The sequence below is a fragment of the Phoxinus phoxinus genome (genome assembly GCF_949152265.1).
Source record: "Phoxinus phoxinus genome assembly, chromosome: 12".
NCBI classification, from domain to species: domain Eukaryota; kingdom Metazoa; phylum Chordata; class Actinopteri; order Cypriniformes; family Leuciscidae; genus Phoxinus; species Phoxinus phoxinus.
In genome coordinates, this window is record NC_136887.1 from 1,967,944 (window position 1) to 1,987,465 (window position 19,522).

A 19,522-nucleotide genomic window follows, 5' to 3' on the forward strand; every position below is an offset into this window, starting at 1 on the left:
TCCCATGGCACTGTTAACTCTATCAGGTGAACAAGGCGTGCTGATCCAGACCACAAGACAATATCTGGTCGAAGGTTAGTGATGGCAATCTCAGGTGGAAAAAATATAATTAGGCTTATTTACTGATAGCCCCATTAAATAATAATAGGGATAAACAATATTTAAAAAGAATATCATTATATAAAGGAGAACTCCGGGCAATTTTTAAGTTAATCTTGATCGTTACACCTTTGTGAGTACTGTCTATAGAAAAAAAACCAAACTGGATTCTTGGTGCTTGCAACACGGAGCTGCTACCGCTAATGCCCAGAGCTCACTCAGCTAACGGCAGTTATGGGGCATATTCATAAAGAGTGTTTCTGTGCCTCTTAACAGACACAACATGCAATTAAAATGTCTGTCCAACATGAACAGGGTCCTTACATGACAACAAGATGCGTTTAGCAACGATCAAGATTAACTTAAAAATTGCCCGGAGTTCTCCTTTAACATCTGATTAATTAAAAATAAACCTCAAAACACAAAATGCTTAATGGGGGATATCTATAGCCCTATCTAGCATTAAAATAATTTTTGTCAGAACGTCGTCTCTCAGTTGCTGAATGTCGTGCACCAACGTTGCTACAGCCCTGACCCGTCTTACAATTCTACGTTGTTACAATGTTGCGAGCACGTAGACTGTGAGACTGTAGACTGTGATAAAAAAATTATTTTATAGCCACAAAGTTTCAAATGCTTCAAAGTTTAAAGCTCTTTCTACTGATACACATAACAAGCCGTTAATAGTATTTCTGAATCTTTCTTCAGATGGAGAAACACCAGAGAGTGCAGTGCTATAAATGATGAGACTCGATTCCAGTTGCCTTAAAATAAAATAAACAGCAAACTTTAATCACACTGTGACTGCTGTACAGTATAATGATACTAACTGTAGTTTCTCCAGCTTGAGTTGTGGGTTCATCAGTAGATCACGGAGGTTTCTCACTCCTGAGTTTCCTAGTGTATTCCAGCTCAGCTCCAGCTCTCTCAGGTGTGATGGGTTTGAGTTCAGAGCGGAAGTCAGAGCAGAACATCCTTCAGCTGTCATATTACAGCATCTTAACCTACATTAGGAGAGAGAGAGAGAGAGGGAGAGAGAGAGAGAGAGAGAGAGAGAGAGAGGAGAGGGGGGGAGGGAGAGAGAGAGAGAGGAGAGGGGGGGAGGGAGAGAGAGAGAGAGACCTTTAAAATCTGATTTATTTTACATTAAATTATTCAAAACTTAAACAAAAAAAAATTAAATATATTCCAACACCTTAAAACAATGTTCAAATACATTAAAATTCTGAGAAAAGAAAGAGAAAAAAACAATAATAATACAACACAACTTCCCTTTTATAACACTCCAAAACTTATCTGATATCCTTGCCCTTCACTGGGCTTACACAACACACCTTCTGTTCCCCACATCAGAAAAAAGGTCTCAATATAATTTACCATTTCATAATAATCAAACTTCAGCATCAAACGTCCCTTCACAAAACCTTTCAACATATTCACTGGATCTACTCCACCTAAATTAAGAGTCTTGTTTTTCCTTGTTAACCAAATTGCCATCTTTGCTTTACCAAAAATAAAATTCAATAGTACAACTTTTTGTTTATTTGCAACACATTATTTGGGGCCAAATATAAATAACCCATTAGTAAACAAAAAACCTAACCTTTGGCAAACATCCTTTAACAGCCCGGTTTAACCCCCAAAACGTCACATACTGACGGGTCTTGACCATACGTCAACATACGACGAAAAGGGTTCCCCTATAACGTCAATATGAGACGCAAACATAAGCGCACCAGCAGCGCCTTCTAGCGGTACCCTAACGCATACCTAAACCTACCCATAACCCGAATCGTCACACATGGACGTTAAAGGGTACCCTTTTCGTCGTATGTTGCCGTATGGTCAAGACCCGTCAGTATGTGACGTTTTGGGGTGAGACTGTTACCTTTAACAATCAAAAAAGTTCACCTAATCTTGAACATTCAACAAAAAGATGATTAACAGTTTCAGAGTCCCCACAAAAACTACAATCTACACTATGCAAAGGATTCAGATGCGCTTTGTATCTGTTTGTGGCTATTGCCCAATGTACAATCCGCCACTGAAAATCACCTAATCTTTTTTCAATGGGCTTCTTATACAGGCACCCCCAACTACGTTTCGGGGAAGATCCTTGCTCAGCCACTGCAATCCATTTAGACTCGATCACTTTGTCCAGAGCTCTTAAATTAAGAGCTTTAACACAAATCATGTACATGGCTTTCTTGGAAAAAAGTTCAAAGTTTCCGAGTTCAGGTGTTCTAAAAGTCAATAGACTCCCTTCAGTCTCTTCCCAATCTCCCACTTCTGCAGACACTTGTATTTCAGGGAATAATCCATCAAAGTTCTCCAGATGAAACAACTGAAGACGCAAAAGATTCTTTATTTTTTCCAGTAATCTTTGAAGAACTCGCAGAGACCGAATGTCTGTTTTAAGATGTAATTCTTCCGCTGTAATCCACTCGTTGGTAATCTTTAAATGTCCAATTTTACAAATGCCAGCTTTTATCAGATTATTCCGTAGCGTGACTGAATTCAGTAGTTCAATAGACAAAAGTCTGCTAAAAAACAGAGGTTCTTCCAAAGTCCAGACGTTAACTCTTTCCACAGAAAAAATCTGCCACACTTGTAAAGCTGAAGCATAAAAAGATGGAAGTCCATTAAGGTCCATATTCTTCAAGTTCATTAAGAACAGATGTCTGTCAAGACCCAACCGACCAACCCTCTTCAAGAGGGCACATGCCACTTCCATCCAGTTTTGATCTCGATGGTAAAGAAACCTTTGGACAGTCTTTAGACGAAAAGCCGCATACCTGGATTTTAATTCAATTAGGCCTTGCCCACCTTCATGAACTGGTAGATACAACACTGCTTCTTTCACCCAGTGTTTTCCAGTCCAGAAAAAATTAACAATAATTCTCTGGATGTCCACAAAAAAGTCCATTGGTGGGTCCAGAACATTTAGCCTGTGCCACAGGGTGGATGCCACTATGTTGTTGATGACCAGCACTCTTCCCCTATACGATAGCGGAGGCAGCAACCGGTTCCATTTAGACAACTTAGCACATACTTTATCCTTTACATTCTCCCAATTCTTTTTTTGAAACTCTTCACTCCCTAAATAAATCCCTAAAAATTTAAATCCTATTTTTCCCCATTTTACACTTTCAGGAATAACTGGTAAGACCTCTGTTGAATGTTCAATACAACACAAAGCTTCCGTTTTACTCCAATTTAACTTTGCAGATGATGCTTTTTCATATAAACAAAGACACTTCTTAATCGTGTTTACATCTGTTTGGTTCCTAACAAATACAGTGATATCATCTGCATATGCTGTCAGCTTAATTTCATTATGAATACTGTTACTTATACATATACCAGACACATTTCTCCTAAAAAGACACAACAAAGGTTCAACTGCCATTACATACAACTGACCAGACAAAGGACATCCCTGTCTGATTCCCCTTTGCATTTGTATTGGTGGACTTAAACCTCCTCCAATTTTTACTAAACACGAAGCATTTGTATACAGTGTCTTAATCCAGGAAAGAAAACCATAACCACAACCAAAAGCTTTTAGTGTTTTAAATAAATACTCATGATCTACACGATCAAATGCCTTCTCTTGATCTAATGATAGAAGACCTAAGTTGACACCATTTAATTTACAATAATCTAGTAAATCTCTCACTAAAAAAATGTTATCGTAGATAGTTCTATCTGGAATACAGTATGATTGGTCTTTATGTATGATATCTCCCAAAACACACTTCAATCTATTGACCAAAACTTTTGCCAAAATTTTATAGTCAGTCGTGAGAATGGAAACGGGTCTCCAGTTCTTCATGAGACTTATGTCTCCTTTTTTTGGAATAAGAACAAGCACAGCCCTCTGACAGCTCTTAGGAAGTTTTTGTTCCTCATAACATTTCTGTACAACCTCATAAAAGTCTTGACCTATAGTACCCCACATGACTTTATAGAATTCCCCCGGCAGACCATCAATACCTGGTGCACGACCGGGTTTCATCTGTTGTACAGCTTCAGTCAATTCTTGAAAAGAAAAAATACTGTCCAAACGTTCACGTTGTTTTCCATTAAGAGTAGGAAGTTGATCAAACAAGTCCGATGTACTCTGTGAATCACACTTTTCAGCTCTAAAAAGTTCTGAATAAAAGTCCACAGCAATTTTCCTCATCTTTTTAGGGTCAGACGTTTTAGACCCATCAGGGAATGTCAGACAATGCATTACACTCTGCTTTTTTGAGACTTTTTCAAGATTAAAAAAGTAAGTAGTTGGTGCATCCATATCATGGACTGACAAAAAACGTGATCTTATAAGTGCCCCTTTCGCTTGCACTTGTAATAGAGAGTTAAGCGTATTCTTTCTCTCACATAAATTCTCAGCCATCACAGTATCTGGTTGCAGCACCATATTAGATGTAATCTGTATAATTTCCTTTTCTAATTCATTGACTTTTTTCTTAATCTGTGTTGTGAAAGAAGAAAACTGTTGACAAAATATTCTAATTTGTGTTTTTCCCAATTCCCACCACTGAATTAGGTTTTCATAATCCCCTTTCTGAGAGACCCAAGACTCCCAAAAGTATTTAAATCTTTCACTAAAGTCTTTCTCCTGTAATAAACGTACATTCAGTTTCCAGTAAGGACTCTAGCACTGTGTCTGTGACAAAATCAAATTACAAGTAACAAAATAATGGTCTGAAAAACCACATGGTACAATGCTCGCAGCCACAATCCTGTTATTAGTTTTTTTACAAACATAGAATATGTCTAATCTAGCAGCACTAATTCTCTCTTGTGACATTTTTTCCAAGTATATTGTTTAACTTTTAAATTCCTCTCTCTCCACACATCCAACAAATCATTTTGACAAAGGATATTTTTTAACAAAGCAGGCGATTCAAAATCTGGTTCAGCATTATTCCTGTCCAAAGTAAAATCAACTGTATTATTCCAGTCACCTCCTAATATCAGAAAATCATCAGCGTTCACATTTTTCAAATATTCACTCAGTTTTTTAAATAGAGTTATTCTATCTGCACCTATGTTTGGAGCATAAATATTAACAAATATGAAATTATATTCATCAATTTTTGTTTTTACAACAAGAAGGCGCCCTTTTTCTAATTCTACTTTTGACAATATATCAACATTGAGGTAAGGTGAAAAAAGTATGGCTACCCCAGCACTTAAATTTGTACCATGACTTAAAGAGTAACTGCCCTCCCAACACAATCCCCAATCTGTCTCATTACTCTCATCGCTATGAGTTTCTTGTAAAAAAGTTTCATGCGATTCTTTAAGCTTAAGAAACTCAGTTAGTAAACCTCGTTTTTCTCTATTCATCGCACCATTAACGTTTAAAGAGCTAAATCTAAAGATTTGCATGTTAAAGGAGGGGAAAAGAAACAAGAAAGAAAAAAGACAGAGAAGGGAAAATATAAGAGCAGCACCCATAACCATGTGAACCTATTTATTCTTTTTCTTTCCTTTTAAACTTTTACGAACCACTGTAGCCATTTTTTTTCAAAATAAATATTTTTTGTTTTGATATGACATCACATCCTACACTTTTCTGAACACTCATAACTGACCTCAAGAATTTGACGGAATCAGGAAAAAACTTCAGAACATCTACTTTCTGTCCTTTTGTTTGATCCAGAAAGTCATTCACTTCTTCTGCAGTATACAAATCCCCAGATGATTGACTCAACTCAAACTCAGAAACTTCTGAACCACTGTCACTATCACATCTTAATTCATCTACACACCCGTCACCAACATTCTCAACGAACTGTAAACCGCTTCCACTTGCCTTTTCAATTTCCATATCATTGCCACTTATACTACTCTGATCAGCTCCTTCTGAAACACCAAACACTTTCGGGAAAGAAGAGTCACTCACCTCTGGTCTTGACATTGACTCCTTGTCCGTCTCAGCCTGTCCTACTGAAAGCTGTGCGTTCTCAAGGGAATGAGTACATCCATTGTTATTAGGGATTTTATCATGAGTCTCTTCGATTTGTTTTTCATTTTGTACTTTTTGTTTCTTATTTTTCGGTTGTGCAGACGTTTCTTTTACCAGCGTGGGTCTTTTTTCGATTTTATCACTAGTTTTTCCGCGCTCCGACTGATTTCTCATTTCATTTTCAGTCTCTGCACTTTTCTCCTCATTTTGTTTTCTGTGAGGACAAAACAACTTCTTGTGACCTAAGTCCCCACAATCAAAACATTGCATGCTTTCCGTTGTTGCGAAGATGGGGCACGTTCGAGATTATGACACGCGTCGCAGGCGAACGCAAAGGTGTCACCTGCACAAAAGTGTCTGACATTTCAAATCCACTCTCTACAAGCACATTCACAAACTTCTCTTCTTCCAAAAACACAACAACGGCCTTGTTCATTCTAGACGCTGAAATAATCTTATCATGCCCAACAACATTTCCCATAGCCATAAGTACATCTTCCACTGTACAAATTTGATCTGGAAAACATTTGCACCCATTTCCAATGGAGAAAACCGGCGTACCTTCATTAGAAGGCGAGGCCATGTTTATCTTCCGCAAATGGATGCGAGCAACTACAAAAAGAACACGTTCTTACCACTTCACAATTAATTCCTGACTAAGGTGAGAAAAAAAAGCCATAAAGTATTAAAAAAGGAAAAATTAAAGATCAATCAAACACCTCTCACACTCCCCACCAAGCCAAACACGCACATGTGCACGAGAGAGAGAGAGAGAGAGAGATGCCTTTAACACACCTTAATTTATAATTAAACTATATAGACATTAACCGTAACACATCCTTTATATTTATAAAAAAAACTTTAACATTTAATTAATTTGAAAAAATAATAATGAATAAATAAAAATCTCATACACATCTATTTTCTCAAATATACTTACACATATATATCCACACAAAAACATTCAGAAATTCACATAGATTTTGCAGATTATTAAATAAAATTTTACAATCCTCATTTAAACTTTTTTTTAACAGTCACAACTCATAAGCGTAATACCAGCTCATATTCATAATCCACTGAGCACAAAACATCATTCAAAGCCCATAGTTCAATAAATCTGTCCTGATTATTCATCAGTTTAAAATATGCAAACTCTGCCTTGATTCTAATTATACAAGCCTTTAAAACCACCTCAGGACCTCCTTCCCCTTCTCCTTTCAGTTTCCTTTTCCACATTAACCATATTGCCATCTTTGCTCCTCATACCACAAAATTAATTATCAAGATATTTGTCCTGTCTGATGCAACATATTTTGGTCCAAAAATGAAAAACTGCCCCCAAATCTCTAACCTACCCGTCTAAGATCTGAAACAATCCTCGTAACCTTAAACCATTTTAAAACAAATGATCTATTGACTCTTCAGGGCCACAAAAAGGACATTGTTCCCTACAGTGGGGTCAATGTGTGTCACATGTCTGTATATCGCCCAGTGCACAACCCTCCACTGGAGATCCGCAGTGTGTTCCTCTATAGGAAGTTTGTACAGGGACCTCCAGCATCCTCTAGGGGACGAGTCTGGCTCCAACACATCTGACCACTTTGAGTACGCTTTAGTGAGACACTTTCACACAAATATTATATAGTTCCTTTTTTGAAACAGTCTCAAAACTTTCCAGCACAAGAGTCCTGTGCCTGGTTGCATAAAGCACCTTTAGTTTTTCCCGTAAGTATGAGACTAAAGTCGTGATTTCCCCTTCCCCAGGGGAATGACTTAATGTTGCATATAATCCCTTAAACTGTTCTCTTAGGAAACCGTCAGGTGTTTCAAACAGCGATCCAGGTTTTGCCGTTATAAAATTATATTGTTGCCATGGATACGCTACTGTATACATTAACCCAGTAGCAGATTTACAGAAAACATGGATAAAATGGATAAAGTAATGGATAAGGAAGACAAAAAAAGACTGGAATCGAGGTGTAAAGAAGACGGTTTCAGAGGTAATACAAAAAAAAACACAAAAAAGTATCTGTGGTGGCAAAAAAAATAAAAAATAAGCCTTCATAAGAGGGAGTCCAACACACGTGGAAAGAAAAACACAGTTTTTGCCATTGTTTTCACCGCACCGAGTGTGTTTTGTTGCCGTGTCACTGATAGCTAACGATAGCAACACTGCAGTTGGAGGACCACCGTCGACTGAATTATCAGACTCGGCTAAAATGGTCCAAGACATCTTGTGGCGGACTCACCGGTTCTGGCATCCCTGGCGGTTTACAGAGGGAAGCTGCACCAGAGGAACAGTATAACGCCGAGTCAGAGAATATTGTCTTAAAATCACATAAAACTGATCACTGCTGAGGATAAACGATTATCAAGATCAGGGATGGGCAACTTCGGTCCTCGAGGGCCACTGTCCTGCAGAGTTTAGCTTCAACCCTAATCAAACACACCTGAACAAGCTAATCAAGGTCTTCAGGATTACTAGAAAGCTACAGGCAGATGTGTTTTTATCAGGGTTGGAGCTAAACTCTGCAGGACAGTGGCCCTCCAGGACCGAAGCTGCCCATCCCTGATCAAGATCATGACAGGCGGAATATGACAACAAAATAATATGCCAATAATAACGCCAAACCAGGCAGCAACCAAGTGAGGTTTTATTGTTTCTTAGATAACAATTATTTTAGTCTATTGTTATTTTGAAAAATATAATTTTTAGACTATTTCATAATTTCTCCAAAACAGTTGTGAATCGCAGAAAGACGCAAATACTCTCTCCAGTCGCTACAAGAAGTGCTGGATCTGCAGAGAGAGGTTCTACAGCTACACAAGACAAAACTGCAGTTAGAGATCGAAAAACTCAAAAGGAGAAGGAAAAGCAAGACCTTTACAACTTTCTCAACAACTAACTTCTGTAGCTACAAAGTGAAGGGAAAATAACAGTCAAATCAATTGACGAATAAATACATTTTATGACAGATCTGAAAAATGTTGTTGTCACAAGGTGACGGGTCAACGGAACTATCATCCGGGGAAATGTTTCCGGGTGGGAGCGGTTATAGTGTGACACCGGACCGGTCCCCCAACGTTTTGGGTCCCGGCGGAGCCGCTAAATGAAGAGACGAGCGTCAGCTGTGCGAGAGGAGGAAAATTAACAGTGATTGGGACACACATCCACATTGAGGATTATAAAAAGGGCATTCTGGCGTGAAGAGGGTGTGATACGGAGCAGTAAAGATTAACGCGGCGAAAAGGCGGAACTTTATTCTCGGCGTCCTGGGGGACTGGATGAAAGGATCTATCAAGTGAGAGTGATGAGGATTGGAGAGTGGCTGAGCATCCACATCGTGTATACGGTATATACTATTTGCAGCATTGGATATTCAGACCTATTAGCGTGATAGGATGCCGGCTGGGATCGCGAGTGGGGGCCTTACTCACTGTGAGTTTGTTGTGGACTGCAGTGCTTAGTGTGAAGTGAACACGTGTGACTCTTTGAAGTGATTTACTGCATGCACAAGTGTGGGTGTATAATTCTGCTTCCACCCGTTGGCCCAGTGGGCAGAGCCGCTGTGAGAAAATCCCTTACCACAGCTTGTGCCCTCGTTTGCTGGTGTCTGCCTGGGAGAGAAGTGGCTGCGAGTAAATCTATCGCCATTATTTGTTTCATTGCCTGTTGTCTGATATCTAGAGAGAAGCCGCTGTGTGAAAGCCTCTTCACAATTGTCCCCTTATCTGCTGTCTGCTCTGGAGATGAGCCGCTGTATGAACATCTCTCACCACGTTCTGCCATCATCTGTCGCTGCCCGTCTTGGAGGAGCTGCTGTGAGTAGATCTTACTGCCATCCTCTGCTCGATTATCTGCTGTCTGCTCCGCAGAGAAGCCGCTGTGCGAAAGCCTCCCACCACAGCCTGTTCCATTGCCCGCCGCTGTCTATTCTGGAGAGAAGTTGCTCTGCTGCATGGAAGTCTATACATTTACCTGTTGCCTGCTTCGGAGATAAGCCGCTGCACAAGAGTTTCTCACCGCAGTTGTTCCACTGTCTGCCGCCGTCTATTCTGGAGGGAAGTTGCTCCGCTGCATGGAAGTCTAGACACTTATCTGTTGCCTGCTTCGGAGATAAGCCGCTGCACAAGAGTTTCTCACCGCAGTTGTTCCATTGTCTGCCGCTGTCGGCTCTGAAGAGGAGCCTCTGGGTGAAGATCCTTCTGAAGACGCACCGTCGTGTGCTCGACCCTTATTGTTGTCTGCATTTGTCGCCCAAAACGGCTCACGGGTTCCGCCGAGGAGGAACGAACGAGTCGACCTTCCGCTGGACAGAGGAGGGCGGAGTTGGAACTCTTCTACTACGTGTTTTAACAAATAGGATTTTAATTCCACAAATTGACTTTTACTACTTATCCTGTTGTCCGTCTGTGGTGTCTCTGGGTAACTCCTCGAGGTGGTACATATCAAAGGGGCTCGTCTTGGCCCGTGACATTGTATTTATTTGTGCTAATAATAAGAACAAATATATTAACAAAATAAAATAAAGAAAGAGAAAATGACCCTTTAAGCCCTGAAGGCAATTTAAATGACACAAAAGTAAAGACTCAAAACTCCAAAACTAAACCAGGGAGAATTAAAAGGTAGGTATCATTTTATAGAAAACTTTATATATATATATATTTTATTTTTATTTTATTTTTTTATTACATGTGGACAATCTCATGCTGAGACACTGCTGATAAAAGACAAAAAAGTTCCTCTGTGAGGAATATCTTGAGTCCAAAATGTGTTGATCCCATATAAATCTGGAGCATCCACTGTGAGTAATGATGTGCCATTTTCTACGATCTGAGCATGTTTCATGAAGTTACAAGCGTAAATGTCACGAGAAAGCTGCAATTGAGTTTACTTAGCAACACCTGTGGGGTTTTATGTGTTATAACTCCATGAGAGAATATCTTTAGATCTGTGTGACGGATTATAGTTCCCATGATCGGAGCATAATTCATGAAGTTATGAGAGAAAAAGTGGAATAAATGCTGCATCTGTTTATTATTTACATACGGGTCTCGCGGGGCTTCACGTACAAAAACTCACTCAAGTTTGGTCAAAGCCCAACACAATTATGTTTGTTGTATTCTACTCTTTATAATGACATGACACGTGACTATTTGAGCTGTATGATGTTTTTGACATATTACAGTACATAGTACCAACAAATATTTCATAAATTCATAAATTATGGAATATATATATATATTTATTAGACTCTAAGCTTTGAAATTACACTTATTTTGTGTTGATCAAGGCAGTAGTTTGAACAATATGATTATACATTTTTCCGCAGCTAGGTGGCGCCGCCAGCGGTTTATAATTCATGTATTATAAATGATGCATAAGCGGAATTATGGAACTTGCTGTCATGAATTATCAACCTACGCCTGTGTTATTGTAAGAGGTTAGCGACCTCTAGCGGTGAAAAAATGACATATTGTAGCTTTAAATGCAATTATTTACTAGTTCAACACCTTATTTTAATATTGACCAATGGCGAAGGCCAGGGGCCTAATTTATAACACAAAACTGGCCCTGAAAGAGGCGTACGCCACTTCCGACATATAAATAGTGATTTATAAAAACAAACTTGACAGGAACATTTGTGGTCCTGCAGGCAAACTCTGAGCCGTGCGTACACACATTTGAGACGGAGCAGTTTGGTGTCACCGATGGGGAATTGTGCGCAGGTTCTGGCGTACGCACGGGTTTATAAGGGAATATTCTTTTGCCGTTCCCCATTTTTGGCTTTCGGCGCACCTACACTTTTAGTGAGGATCCTACGCACAGTTTTATAAATGAGACCCCAGTTGCAATCCTACGGTATAAACGGTGTAACTTAAACTAAACAGCAAACTTTAATCACACTGTGACTGCTGTACAGTATAATGATACTAACTGTATTTTCTCCAGCTTGAGTTGTGGGTTCATCAGTAGATCACGGAGGTTTCTCACTCCAGAGTCTCGTAGTTTATTCCAGCTCAGGTCCAGATCTCTCAGGTGTGATGGGTTTGATTTCAGAGCGGAAGTCAGGATGAGACTCTGATTCTCTGTAATACTGCATCTACTCAGACTGAAGACAGAAAGAGAAAATGACTCAGATCCATGTTCAGTTCATGTGTGAGTTAAAAGCATCATTAATAAATGCCATTCAGTCACTAATACACCAGCAACATCATGGAAACTTAATGATATGAATAATCAAAGACAGGAGCATTTGAGGAAACTAGTTACAATCCAAGTCTGGATCCGTCCTCACTCCACAAATAAGTGAATTTATCACTGTAGATTAATATATAGGATCAATATACAAACAATAGACAAGTTAACATTTAAATGGACTGATTTCACATTTTCATCATCAGAAAATCTTGTACATGAATCACAATTTATTTAAAGTCATTTTAAAGTGTAGTTTACATCTAATAATAAAGCTGTTAGTTCCAGTCCTTGATTCTGATTGGTCAATATCTGTGTTTTATTCACGGTAAAACACGGCTATGACCGCTTCACCCAACGGTTCTATGTATCACTACACAACACCCCTAGCAACCACTCTTAGCAACGTAAACATGTTTGATCTCATTGATATTGTTTATTGATAAGCTTATAGAGTGGAGTATTGTGAGAGATCGAGTAAGCGAGTGTTCCTGCACAGTAAATACAGCATTTTCCTTCAGGTCCGTCCTATATTCGTAATAAAACATCAGTTTGAATGTCCGCAGCGATATCTTGTCCTTTTAACAGTGAAGGGGTTTTCCTGTGACACGCTAGTCATCTGTCAGTTGCGTCTTGCTTTTCCGTGATCACAAGTTTGAGTCCTTTCAATGTAAAAGTCTTCTCTACTGACTGACTCACTCATGAAGACAGTCTTTGCCGCCATCTAATGGAGAAATAATGTATGTCACTTCTGTTGCCGTTTACGGTCAGGGACTATTTTTTCCAGCGGAAGGAAGGCTTTTAGTGATTTTACTTCATGCAAGTTGCATAGATAGATATTTTTCGGCTTTAATTTTTGTACTGTGTGGTAAGCGTTTTATAAAAGCAATAAGGCACTCGAGGCTGTGCTGTGTGGTGAATAAGTCACGGCTAACTCCGCTTCACGTCGAGCCTAACAACGCCCTTCAACCGGGACTTATTCACCACACAGCCTCTCCCCAGCAAACACAGAACGTTGGCACAACGTACCCGACCTTCTAACAACATTTTAACAACATGGCCAAAAGGTTGCTATAACTACGTTGTGTGGTGAAGGTTGTTACAGCGTTGTCACAATGTTGACATTAAACCACCATTCTTAAGGTTGTGCCGAGGGTGTCTTGACAACCACTGGACTACATAATGTACTCGTCACTTGTCACGTCCCTGAAGCGGGAAAATCAGCCTTTTAAATTTCAACCGCCCGTTGGCTCATTGTGTTGTCTCATTCTTCCTCGAGCAAGGATACGCGAGTATTGCGTTTAATTTAGCCAAGATACATAATTATACAAATACAATCTACAACTACATTTTCTAATGTGACTAATGTAGCCTCACTCGCACGGTTTAGTTTTTCATTTGATTTTTCTGCTATTTAGTCTCATTCGTTTGTTTGCTCCTCTGGATTTGTGGATGTTTAAGGACTGATTCCGGTTACCGACCTTTATCTGCCTTTGCTTTTTATGTTTTATTTATAATACTTAAAAGGAATTTGTATATTCGTTTATTTAATTTTTTTCTCAAATGTATGACTTTTGGAAGTGCAATTTGATTACCATATGCAGTTTTAATAAAATTAATTTAACGTAACCTTCTGTCATTTTTACTCTTCAAAGTGTACACTTGCAGGTGTTGAGTATAATTAGGCTTATTTACTGATAGCCCCAATAAATAATAATAAGGATAAACAATATTTAAAAAGAATATCATTATTTAAAGGAGAACTCCGGGCAATTTTTAAGTTAATCTTGATCGTTACACCTTTGTGAGTACTGTCTATAGAAAAAAAACCAAACTGGATTCTTGGTGCTTGCAACACGGAGCTGCTACCGCTAATGCCCAGAGCTCACTCAGCTAACGGCAGTTATGGGGCATATTCATAAAGAGTGTTTCTGTGCCTCTTAACAGACACAACATGCAATTAAAATGTCTGTCCAACATGAACAGGGTCCTTACATGACAACAAGATGCGTTTAGCAACGATCAAGATTAACTTAAAAATTGCCCGGAGTTCTCCTTTAACATCTGATTAATTAAAAATAAACCTCAAAACACAAAATGCTTAATGGGGGATATCTATAGCCCTATCTAGCATTAAAATAATTTTTGTCAGAACGTCGTCTCTCAGTTGCTGAATGTCGCGCAACAACGTTGCTACAGCCCTGACCCGTCTTACAATTCTACGTTGTTACAATGTTGCGAGCACGTAGACTGTGACGTTGCCATAGCAGAAATGCAATGTGCCAGAGACGTTGCCACAACGTAAATGTGTTTGATGGGTCGTACCTTATTGCTTACATACACATTTTGCTTAATAAATTAAGATTTTGTGAAAAAGTACTATTAGTCCAGTAAAACTGTAACTCTATAATTTACTGTCATTTGTTACACTGTTTTTACACTTCTGTATTGTTTCAAAGCAAAGATTTGTCAGATTTCAGTATATACATTTTTTTTATAGCCACAAAGTTTAAAATGCTTCAAAGTTTAAAGCTCTTTCTACTGTTACACATGTGACACTGCCACATTAGTTTAGGTAGATTTCTTAAAATTCGGCAAGGAGTTTAAGTATTTAATTGAGTGCATATAGGTCTGTAGGTTTCATGTAATATCTGAGTGATATGTATATGTACTTATTTATATATTTTTTTTTTCCATGTTTACTTCCACTGTGTGTAATGATATATGAAGGGTGTTTGGTATTAGGCCACTGGTCGGCCGATACGTTTATCACCGCACACCCAAACTTATATCTATAGGGGGCGTTCTGGAGGAAAAGAGGTGTGTGAAACCAGAGTTAGTGGCGCCCGTACTCAGTGCTGCATGCTACTAGCATTTGAAAACTGTTTTCTCTTGTGTGGGAGAGAAAGAAGGCATTCCAACTGGGAAAACAGACTATGTGACCTAAACGCCGTTTGTAATGAGTGGAAGACGAGTGCGTTACCAAATTGAGGACGTGACAAAATAACCTTCCCAGGCGGCTGGCTGGACTGATTCACCGGAGTTGGTGAGGCCGATTTGTTTTGTTTGTTTGTTTTATTATGTGCGTGGTATAACTGCAAACCAACGATCGCGTACTGGTTTCTTTTCTTTTGTGGATTACTATTTCTTGTTTGCTATGCCATGGGACAATTGACCGGCATCGGCATTGGATTATTCACTCTCTCGCAGCCGTCATGATAAAGGACAGAATATCCGTCATTTAGTTTGGACTTTTAGGTGAATTTCGGGACTGAAAGAGAAAGGACATTGAACTATTGGGGGGTTGTGTGGGTCATTTGAATGTGTGAAAATATAAAGATTTATTCTGTGAGCTGTAATAGTGTATTTGTTTGGTGAGTGTTTTCCTTTCATGCTAGTAGACCGAAGATACTGTTTGTCAAATGTTATAGTTGGTTATTGTTAATCTGGTCAAATCTTTCAAAAGAACCCCTTGTGCATTTTAGATAACACAGCCTGAAGTAAAAAGGTTGATTGTTACACACATAACAAGCCGTTAATAGTATTTCTGAATCTTTCTTCAGATGGACAAACACCAGAAAGTGCAGAGCTATAAATGATGAGACTCGAGTCCAGTTGCCTTAAAATAAAATAAACAGCAAACTTTAATCACACTGTGACTGCTGTACAGTATAATGATACTAACTGTAGTTTCTCCAGCTTGAGTTGTGGGTTCATCAGTAGATCACGGAGGTTTCTCACTCCAGAGTCTCCTAGTGTATTCCAGCTCAGGTCCAGATCTCTCAGGTGTGATGGGTTTGAGTTCAGAGCTGAAGTCAGGATGAGACTCTGATTCTCTGTAATACTGCATCTATTCAGACTGAAGACAGAAAGAGAAAATGACTCAGATCCATGTTCAGTTCATGTGTGAGTTAAAAGCATCATTAATAAATGCCATTCAGTCACTAATACACCAGCAATCATGGAAACTAGGGCTGCAACTATTTTGATTATCGGTTGATCTGTCGATTCTTTTTTTAATTAGATAAATAAAATAATTATGAATAATTTTGTTATTAATCTAATCATTTTAAGTCATTAATTTTTTTTTTTTTTTTTTAATCCTGCCCCAATGCTGTCCTCCAAACAATGAGTAATGTAGCTAAAGCCTATGACAACAAATATAGTGAATGTATCTATGCAGAATGCAGAACATAATTAGCAAAAAAGTGATCAAAATAAGACGCGCATGCGCCCACCGGCGCTCGTTCAGTGAACTCTGAAGTTTAACAAGATGCTTGTCAGAATATGCAAAATGGAAATATTTGCGTGACTTTCTAACATTTACAGAGAAGGATATAACCATAAAATCTAAGTTATGCGCTGAGGGAAACACAGAGAGATTAAACATCACACGCTTCTGTCAAAGCACAACAGGGCAAGACGCAGTAAACGCTAATGCTTTTGTTTGAAGCGCTTATTAATATAAAGCATTCTCATGTTTCGACAACTTGGATCCTGTACCTTTCCCGCAGCAGCTCATCTGTGTCCTCCGCTATTTTCCATATGCGTTATGTCAATATAAATGTGTTATTCAGTATTCTGTGAAGCGACGTGACTGGCCGGTGGTTTCCCGGTCACAGCGAGTAGACGTGACTAATCGATCATCAAATTCGTTGATTAATATTTTCATTGTTGATAATAATCAATTTTATCGATTAGTTGTTGCAGCCATAATGGAAACTTAATGATATGAACAAACCAAGACAGGAGCATTTGAGGAAACTAGTTACTTCCAAGTCTGGATCTGTCCTCACTCCCAGTGGTTAAATTGGCTTTTATAGGGAGGGGAGCCCTTATTCACGCTGTAAAATGACTTGTGTGTTGTGTTTTTACTTTTCGAGTATTAATGTATAAGGTAGAGTTGAGTAGTTATTCAAACAAAGAGAAATACTTTACAATTCACTTACCGGTACTTCATTATTATTTTTTGCATAGGTTTTTATAGCTAAAAACCGGGAAAATTTAGATTTACCTGAGCTCAACATGTGAATTTGAAGGTGTTTTGAAGGCCAAAAAAAATGGACAACAGGAGCTTTAAAAGCATGCCAGTGGGCAGTAGCATGTAGTATTTGATCAGATAACAAATTCTAAAACATGAGAATCAGTTTAAATGTCGCAATGAATTATCCACACTATAAAATGGAAATGCAGAATGTTTATGCTTATTGTTGACTATACACAATCACATATTCGAAACGGGAATGCCTTAAAGGTATAGCGGAGGATCTTTTCTAATTTTAGAAAAGACCCGCCCTCTCCAATTTTTTTAAAAATGCACATGCGCAACACTCTTTTGCTCCCGAGAGGGAACGCCAATTAAACGTGTGCCAGGGCTAGCATCGCTAATCATCGCTTACATTAACTTTTACTAGCAGTGATTTTAAATGGATTTCTCCAAATAGCATGACAAACTTTACCTGTCTAGTAGAATCGACTGCGGCATCAGTGGGAAGCCCAACCTGTGCTTTTAGCGCACGCCAGCGTGTGAAATATTCACCCAAAATCACTCTGGTCTTGATTCTATATTCTGCGGCCTTTCTCTTCTTATCATACACTTCGTATACATTTTTTCTCTTTCGACCCTCAGCCATTTTCAAAGGAATGGCTGAAACCGTAACTCATCACACATAATACACCAGAAAGCGAAAACTACATAGGGACGAGCACATACGACGGCCTTACGTAAACATATCACCAGAATGATTGACACTTAGATGGACCAATAGTATAGGCTACCCACCCGGAAAAAGAAAATCCTTATTTCTCAAATAAGAAATGATTAAAGGATTATTTTGCATAGATGTTACATTTCAAACAAACGCCAATTCGATAATTCTGTGTCCAGAGGCATATGAGCAGTTAGTATGCGCATCAAATATAAATTTCATCTACTTTTTCCTTCCTAAATGAATCAATATTTGTGGACTAATCTATTCATTTAATCAATGTTTCAATTACTCACTCATAAAGACAGTCACTTGTCGCCGCCTTCTGGATTAATGATGCAAGTTGCGCAAACACGAACAAGCGGAGTGATACAAACAGGGAAAAGTCGAACACATTCGAGGTAACGTTATACAAATATATTTATAGAATAATAATGGCAATATATTTAATAGGGTGCTTGTGCTGTTAAATTAAGCTCGTAGTATCCACTGTCTTTGATCAAACTGATTATTTCTGACGGTCATTTAAAACTTCTATCGAAAAACAGCGTTTTATACTTACATTTTATCTGGCACTATATGACCATAAACTGAAGTGAAGCGTTGCGTTGGGATTCGCGCACGGCTCGCGCTCCTGTAAATCCCGCTTGCTTTGATTGGACTCAAATATTTTGACATTGACGAGCGGTGTTTGAGTGCTGAAGCAGCTCAGATGAAGGTCAGTTATCATCGCGATGGGTGAATCATTGCAGCACCAAATTAGAGTTAATATTAGCCAATTATTTCACAACTTTCATTATACACTCAACAAAATGTATATATTTGGTGCTGAAGGAAACGGCAGGGTGTGTTGTGGACCCGAGGAGGCGGAGCTGCACTCCGGTGCGCTCAGGCCCAATTTAACCTCTGCTCACTCCACAAATAAGTGATATTATCACTGTAGATTAATATATAGGATCAATATACAAACAATAGACAAGTTAACATTTAAATGGACTGATTTCACATTTTCAAAGTAAGAAAATCGTGTACATGAATCACAATTTAAGTAATTTTAAAGTGTAGTTTACATCCTCTAAATAGACATTTTGCTTAGCCTAATAATATAAGATTTAGAGAAAAGTTCCATTAGTCCAGTATAACTGTGACTCTGTCAGGATAATCTGCTGTCATGTTACGCTGTGTTTAGTCTGTTCTCACTTCTGTATTGTTTCAAAGCAAAGAGTTGTGAGATTTCAGCATATGAAATCATGTTTACAAAGTTTCAAATGCTTTAAAGTAGGGCTGCACGATTAATGCTGCGATTATTTTTAATGCTCATCTTGTCATTGATGATCGGCTCTGTAAACGCTGCTCTGTCTGAAAGCACTGAGTTTGAGTCAGTCGTGTGTACTCGGTGTGTTTACACTGCAGGAACTGGGAACTTTGGGCTGGTACTCGGTGTGTTTACACTGCAGGAACTGGGAACTTTGGGCTGGTACTCGGTGTGTTTACACTGCAGGAACTGGGAACTTTGGGCTGGTACTCGGTGTG

The 19,522-nt window shown here is 38.8% G+C and overlaps 1 protein-coding gene across 1 annotated transcript in view; it reads right to left on the minus strand.

Annotated features, from left to right (window-relative positions):
• The window catches only part of LOC307007574 (NACHT, LRR and PYD domains-containing protein 3-like), an 85,613-nt gene that overhangs the window by 14,063 nt on the left and 52,028 nt on the right, over nt 1–19,522 (minus strand). The window contains exons 9-11 of the mRNA XM_079629725.1: nt 15,967–16,140; nt 12,022–12,195; nt 930–1,103 (exon numbers count right to left, since the gene is read on the minus strand). Of these exons, the coding sequence (XP_079485851.1) occupies nt 930–1,103; nt 12,022–12,195; nt 15,967–16,140 (522 nt within the window). The remainder of the gene's footprint in view (nt 1–929; nt 1,104–12,021; nt 12,196–15,966; nt 16,141–19,522) is intronic.